Source organism: Colossoma macropomum, unplaced genomic scaffold, assembly GCF_904425465.1.
Source record: "Colossoma macropomum unplaced genomic scaffold, Colossoma_macropomum, whole genome shotgun sequence".
Classification (NCBI taxonomy): domain Eukaryota; kingdom Metazoa; phylum Chordata; class Actinopteri; order Characiformes; family Serrasalmidae; genus Colossoma; species Colossoma macropomum.
Window position 1 is genome coordinate 35074186 of NW_023494791.1, and position 7604 is coordinate 35081789.

Below are 7604 nucleotides of genomic sequence, written 5' to 3' on the forward strand. Positions count from 1 at the left end.
AAATAGATTTCTGGGCGATGAGGGGCAGAGGGGTCCTGCGCGCGCGCGCGCATGTGTGTGTGTGTGTGTGTGTGTGTGTGTGACCACGTATTTAGGTCTTTGTGAGTGTATTTGTGTCTATATGTGTACGTGTTGACCGTTTTACCCTTCCCCTCTCTTTCTGATCGATTCTCTGTCCGATAAATAAACAAATAAATAAATAAATAAATAAACAAGTAAATCCCCCTCGCTTCGTTCTCTGAAAGTTAAATAGGGGCTGGGCCCGCTGGGGAGCTGCCACAGTCTCGTGCTGGGTCCTGCTGTGGAGCACAGTCTCGCGCTCTGCGTTCATCTCTGCACCCCCCCCCCACACACACACACCCTCCCCTCCACTCCCACCCAGCCCTGACCGACAGTAATTAACCATCCCAGTTAATGATTACTCACTCACTGCTAGTCATTATCTGCTTTTCATAATTCGATGTGTAATTTAATAATTCGTTCATATTAGCGCATTAAGTGATCGGCTCATTTAGGAGAGCGGATTCCTTCGTTAAAAGCTGATTAGGATTGATGAAACGTTAGAGGCTTTCACAGCTAATATTTAATGTTTGAGATGACATCTTCATCACTTTTTTGGTGCTGATTAGCCGAGTGCCCACCTGCACTTAGTGCTTTAAATCCTACATCACATTTTTTCGTTTACTTTTAAGAGTAACATCACTGTGATGAGATTTACAGAAGCTACAAGCAACCAAATATCACGTGCACGTGACATTGAAGCCAAAATTCTGACTGGAAAAGGTCACGTGTGACACATTAAAACATAATCAGGTTTCACGTGTTTTTTTTGTTTTTTTTTGAGTGCGAGAAACATCTGACGTGATTTCCAAACGCCCTTCAAAAAACGACAAAACGAAAAAAAACAAGCAAAATGTTCCCTTCAATTAAGTCATCAGGACGATCTGCATTTACATTTTTACATTCAGGGGCCGAACATTACCTTTCACTTCACGTTAGCGTCACGTGACCACCTCACCTTCAGTTTTTTTTAAACATTTTTTACGTTTTACGTTATTTTACTTTTACATTTTTGTGCGTGCTAAAAATTCTTGATTAAAAAATGTCAATCTTGACCTTCAGAGTCAAACACAAGCCTTCGTCATCCTTCATCATCATCATCAACCAAATCAGACGCTCGCGACTCCCTTTTAAATTCCGCTCGCCAGCCAGCTCCTGAAAACAAGCGAGGTGACACTCCAGTCGTTTTATTTAATACATTTTCTTTCCCACCTTTTCTTTTTCATGCGGCCTGAATAAAAAAAGAGCGAGTGAACTGAGGTAGAGCTTCAAAGGCTGCCTGTCTGTGTCGGTAGAGGAGCGAGACCCGCAGACTGTGGATTTAAATGGAGCCCGGCACGTTTGGCAGGCGAGGTGTTTTTTTCTGGCGGGCTGACATCTGGCAGCGCTGCGCTCCAGGGACCTGCCCACATCTCTATAGACCCCATCATTAGACTCTAATAGAATATTAGCATTTGCTCTCAGGTAGGGGCTTCGAGGGGCTGCCAGCGCTGGCAGCGAGCAAGCCGTTCAGCAAAAGAAAATTAAAAAATAGGAAATTACTGGGCGATTTTGAGAATCTTAGTTAAGAATTGTAATATTTCAGACCTCAGGCTGATCTCGGTGTTCAAACCAACAGCTTTAATCTCATTTTTGGCGAACAAAGGTTGAAAATAAAAGAATCGGTTTGGTGTTTGTTTGTTGTTTTGGTCTAAGAATGGAAAAATATCAGATTAGAGTAGCTGCTCCCTTGTGATCAGGCCTTCTAGGATGAAGGAAGCCACCGAGGACGTCCAATAAAATGTTACTTTTTTTGTTCTTTAATGAAACACAGTTCAATTCAGTTATCAAATGATAACTTAAATATACATGGATGTAATAAATCAGTAAAATCATTCGACAAGTTAAACCTAAAGCAACAGACATTACAGAGAGAAGTTAGCGCAGCTAAAACAGCAAATACAGCAAATACCTGTACGGATTATCTTGTGTGTTGGACCAAATGAGTTATTTACATTTTACACGTAGAACTTCCATGAAACGGATCTTTCTTTTTCTTTTCTCTTTTTTTTCTTCATAAAGAAAACATTAGCAAACACGGTGAATTTTAACAAGCAATGACTTCATAATGATACGCGTCTATTTGTACAAATAAATAAATTACCAGAGAACATACATAAAATAATTTGCAACGGAAATCAAAAGGAAAATCTCATATATCTCTCAAATGTGCCATCTCGGAGGTTAGAGAAAAACGAGAAAAAAGTCAATAATTAGTGGCTTATTTTAAGCAGTTCTTCCCCACCCTCCCTTCTTTTTTCTTTTTTTTCTAAGAGAGGGCCATTTTCTTTGCTGTCAGAATATGATTTTCTCGAGCAAAAAAACGAAGAGGGAATCCCAATAAATATGTAATGAAGTAAACATTACCTCACATGATAAATAGTTCATAAGAAACACAGCCACGTTGGAGCGCAGGCGATATCGCGATATTGCAGCAGATATTTGTCTGGCGAACAGTTCAGCCTTGCTTCCAGCATCCATATCTACATGATTCGGTGCTAAATCCCTCACGTCTTAATGAGAAATACATGGCTATTAATTCTTGGTCTACTTCTCTATTCGAACCCAGGAGGTGGTGTAAAAAAACAGACAGACAAAAGGAATCAGGTGGTGGGTTCAGGTATTATGGGGCATCAGCTCATATTAGCCAGTGTTTTGGGCAATATTGGGCCTTTCAATGGCAAAGCCATTCTTCTATTTACAACATTTTCCTTTGGTCATTTACAAATAATACGCTTTAAGCATCACCTGGAATTGGACTCAGTTAACCGATAGCCCAGGATACCTGAACCAACACTATATTACAGCTAAACCACCATTCACAAGAAACTGTTATTCACAATCTTAATAATACTCTTGTAAAACTGGCAGTCGCTGTCAAGGTGCCCTCTTTTTCAGCTTTTACTTTACATTAACCCTGAATTTTTGTGTACGGCTGATTGCATCGTGGACAGGTTGAGAAAGAAAGTATTGCGAACGAAAGAGCCACTTCTTCTACTCAATAATCGCTATTAGCAGGCTATCCACCATCCATAGCCCACTGATTACTTTACACAGGATTATCTCCCAGAAAAACTGATCATTCAGCTTTCAAAGCGGCCAATGGGACGAATTGAGGCGTAAGAGAGTCACACTCCACTGACAGACAATGTGTAGCATAATAATAGTTTCTGTTTTTGTTTTCTTTTCTTAAAAAAAACAGGAGGAAAAAACAAACAGGTCTTACTTGGTCAGTCAAACGGTCCTTTAAATGCTTCCACATCCTCTTTGACGTGAGAGTGATTGGGGCTTATTTTCAGTCAATTGGAACATGATATTCTGCTTCAATGCACAAGTATTTGACGACTGGGAGTGGGAGGAGAAAAAAGAACAAAAAGAAAACAAACAAAAACAAAAACAAAAGCAAAGGTGTGTGCGGTACGAAATATGTTACAAATCGTCTTTTTTTTTTTGTTCAAGAGTGTCTTTGTGGAGACGTCGCTGGGCGTTCACACGCAGGCCGAGTACTTCATGCGTTTCTGTTTCTGCCTCTGGTTGCAAAACCACACGCGCACCACGTTCTTTTTGAGGTCCAGCTTTTCCGCGATGGCCGCGATTTTCTCCGACGAAGGCCGCGGCTGGATGGCGAAGTATGCTTCCAGAGACCTCTTCTCCGGCGCCGCGATGGACGTGCGCTTCCTCTTCTTCTCGGCGCCGTTGAAGAGCTCGGGCTTGCTGAGCTTCTCGCGGTGCGACTTCTCGGCCTCCTCCAGCCACGCGTGCAGGATGGGCTTGAGCGCGATCATGTTGTTGTGCGACAGCGTGAGCGACTCGAAGCGGCAGATGGTGCTCTGGCTGAGTGAGCCCACGCCGGGGATCTTCAGGCTGGCCAGCGCCGCGCCGACGTCCGCCTGCGTCACGCCGAGCTTGATGCGCCGCTGCTTGAAGCGCTCGGCAAACGCCTCCAGGTCCCTCGGGTCGGCGTCCACGTCGCTCATGCAGCCCGCGGCGTGCGGCGGGAGCGCGTGCGCGTGCGAGGGCAGCCCGTGCGCGTGCGCGGCGTGCGCCATGCCGATGGCCGCCGCCGCCTGGTGCATGTGGCTCACCCCGGCCGCGGCCATGTGGGCCGCGGGCGCCGCCGACACCATGGAGCCGTCCGGGGCCAGAGCGAGGCCGCCCGGCGTCAGGTGGTCCAGCAGCTCGCCCTCCAGCGCCTGGTGCGGCTGGTGGTGGTGGTGGTGGTGATGGTGGTGGTGGTGGCCGGCGCCCGCCAGCGCGGACGGGTGCGTGATGGGCACGGACGACGAGGACGTGGACGAGGACGAGGAGGTGCACGGGAGCGCGTTCATGGTGTGGTAGGTGGCGTCCGGCTTGAAGGGGCTGTGGTGAGGAGGGTGGTGCTGGTGGTGGTGGTGGTGGTGGTGGCTCTTGGTCGGAGAGACGATGTCCACCGCCGCCAGAGCTTCGGCGCGGGCCAGCAGACTCTCATCCAAGCCGCCGAATATATTGCTCTGCAATTGCAAATAGAGCGCGCACATAATCGTCAGCGAGGGAATTCACGGCACACGCGACGCGATTTTAAAACATTTCCAGCATGGTGGGGGAAAAAAAGGGGAAGCAGAAGAAGAAATCCTACAAACACACACGCATACGCATACACACATACGCACGCACGTTTGCACGCGCTAAACAAGACACATGCAACATCCCAGGTCATAAAAATTAATATGAACGGCAAAACCAGAATGCATAAGTTGGGAGGGAAGAAGGGGGCTGGGGGTGGGGGGGAGGTTAGTGGTGGAAGCAAAAAAAATTATTGGAGGTGTTGGGTGATTTGCTGTGCAGATATAAAAAAAACATCAAGCACAGAAAAAGAAAAGTGGGCTGTCAAAAAAAGTGGGTTTAAGCGGCTGATTATGCAGAGATACGTACCGGTGGGGTTGGGAGACATGCTCGGCGCATCGCCTCCGAGCTGCTCGCGCCGCTGACGCTGCTACTGCTGCTGAGGCGCGTGGACGAGCACGAGGACGAGGGCGCCGAGGAAGAGGACGAGGATGAGGACGGAGGAGAGGAGGAGGAAGAGGAGGCCGCTGTGGCGGATGAGTGCAGAGAGGAGTACTTGGGCTCGGGCAAGCTGGTGTGTGGCAGAGCGAAGGCGTGCTTGCCATTCAGAGACATCATCATCATCATCACACAGTCGGCGAGGCGACCGAGCCTCTTCTCCGATGTTGTTGTCTCTCTTTTTTCTTTTCTCTTTCTTTTTTCTTAACTTAGACTCCGCCTTCCTTCCTTCCTTCCTTCTGCCTTCTTCCTTCTTTCCTTCCCTTCTTCGACTTTCTGCACGAGTTCACGAGTTCAAGCCCCCCTTTTCGCCTTGCCGGAGTCTTCTTTCTCGCGCCTCTCTGCCGCTGCGCGTCTGGAAGCGAGTGGCGATCAAAACAACAGAGGAGAAGAGGAAGAGGAGGAGGAGGAGGAAGAGGAGGAGGAAGAGGAGGAGGAGGAGGATGATGATGATGATGATGATGATGAGCCGAGTCTCTAGACACAACGCATCCACTGCTATTACCTGCCGGAGTGGGTTGTCCTGCTCGAAGAGCTCGAGCTCCAACAACCCGATAAAGCCATGCAACCTCTTCTGCGCGGTTTCCTCCCTTTCGTTTTTTTTTCTTTATATATGCGTGTGTATCGTAAAAAAGCGCTGTCTCTGGTGAGTTCCTTTTCGTTCACGAGAAAAGTGAGAAGAAAGGAAGGGAAAAAACGACGAGAAAAAGTTTTGCTGCTCCTCCTCTTGGCGGAAATCTCCAAACGCTGCTGTGGGAAAAAATTAAAAACAATACTAATAAAAAGTAACAATAATGCTGATAATATTCGACCTTTATCCTGCGTCTGCCGTGTCGATGTTGAGTTTGATGACGAGAAAAGCGTGACGGTCGCGGCGCTTCAGCTACATTCAATGCTGCAGGGACTCGATCTGCCTCTGCTCTAAAGGCGAAGGGCAGACTGCCTCTCTCTCTCTCTCTCTCTCTCTCTCTCTCTCTCTCTCTCTCTCCTCTCAGCTGCGCGCTCTCTCTCCCTCCCTCTCTCTGCTCTCACACTCTCTCTGTCTGTACCTGAAAACCCTTTTTCATGATTTATTATTCTTCATTAGCCACGCCGCCGCTGGGGACTCTGCGCATGGGCAGTCTTCCACCAGGCATTCATTTACAATGACTGCAGCTCGCGTGGAGTAGACCATCCTGCTCTTAAAGTTACCGAGGAACCATAATATTGTACAGGAAATAAAAAAAGGCGCTAAATTCGCTAAATTTTTCAAATTCGTCAAACTGAAAATAAAAATGGCTTAACACCAGGGATCAAATCTGTAGCTTAAGAATGTGAAGAACACGAGCAGAGCCCACCATGGACAGCTCCATGAAGAGCGGCGAGGAAAGCACCCTGGACAGCTCCATCAACCCCCGCTGAGGGAAATGAATCAAGAGTACAACGTGTTGACTATCACCTCATTATTGTGAGACAGCGAGACCTCATTACACAAACGATGTCCGTACAGAAATTCCAGGATATTAAATGTAAATTTCATTTATGCAGAAGATGCTCTCCTTCATTCTGTTAATGGGAATGATTTATGCTCATTTTTTCTGATTATGGAGATAATAAACAGGGTTACAAGTTATTATTATTATTATTATTATTATTATTATGCAAGGTTATTATTATTATTATTATTATTATTATTATTATTATTATTAATGGTGAGGAATTTAGAATTTCATTGCAAACCCAACGGAATTGTCGCAGCGGGCTCTTATCATATCTTCGTACTAATTAGACTACATTTCATCAGTGATATAATTAAAAACCTTTAATCATATTCTAATTAACAAGGCTTGTCTGATTTGTTTAATCTCCTCGAGTCCCTGGATGAGGGCGACCACAGCCTAACGCTTAAACAGTACAGATTATAGATGAACACTTTTACGTTACTTGCGTTATTTAAGGCGTACATTGTCGTACAGCTGTACTTTCTGTAGAACTGAACTGAAATGCATATTAACGACTTACGCTGATTACAGCACATTCTTTAATGCACTATTGCTAATTTTACGTTTTACAATTCAAGCTGAAATCAACAGTGAGGTGAATATGGTACAGTCTAGATTGTGGACGTTCTATTTAGTGGTCTATATCTTTTTTATTTCACATTATAAATAGTCTGCTGGATCGCACTGCATCCATCAAAGTCATATTATACTATTGAGGATCATTAAACAGAGGAAAAAAGCCAGTTGTTTGAAAAGAGTATCTAAAAACTAAAGATAATGACTATTAAATATATAAGCCTTATAGACAATGCATCTCAGGACATCATTTGAAGGATTTGAATTCCACCAGTTCCAGAGCCTAAGGCTTTGAGCTCAGGCTGTGCTGTGCATGCAGGAAAAAAATAGTCTCAAAATGCTGATTCATGTCTATTTATGTTTATTTATATATACATATGAGCATCTATTAAGCCCTTTTTTTCCCAA

General features: G+C 45.3%; 1 protein-coding gene across 2 annotated transcripts; it reads right to left on the reverse strand.

Annotated features, from left to right (window-relative positions):
* Positions 1 to 3547: 3547 nt before the first annotated feature.
* Positions 3548 to 5478, reverse strand: pou4f2 (POU class 4 homeobox 2). Of its 2 annotated transcripts, XM_036573500.1 has the most exons (3): positions 5170 to 5478; positions 5015 to 5043; positions 3548 to 4599 (listed from the first exon to the last, which is right to left on the reverse strand). In XM_036573500.1, exons 1-3 carry the CDS (start codon positions 5266 to 5268, stop codon positions 3588 to 3590), a joined length of 1140 nt encoding a protein of 379 aa, XP_036429393.1. In that variant the 5' UTR covers positions 5269 to 5478; the 3' UTR covers positions 3548 to 3587. The 2 variants fall into 2 exon arrangements, with proteins under 2 accessions (XP_036429393.1, XP_036429392.1); XM_036573499.1 differs by having other exon boundaries at positions 3548 to 4589; positions 5011 to 5478.
* Positions 5479 to 7604: the final 2126 nt, after the last annotated feature.

What these genes read in the sequence shown, in the direction of transcription:
- pou4f2 (XM_036573499.1), bottom strand. Translation starts at nt 5,268, where the DNA reads ATGATGATGATGATGTCTCTGAATGGCAAGCACGCCTTCGCTCTGCCA. An exon ending in CATGTCTCCCAACCCCACCG is followed by an intron (nt 4,590 to 5,010) that starts GTACGTATCTCT and finishes TTGCAATTGCAG; the next exon opens with AGCAATATATTCGGCGGCTT.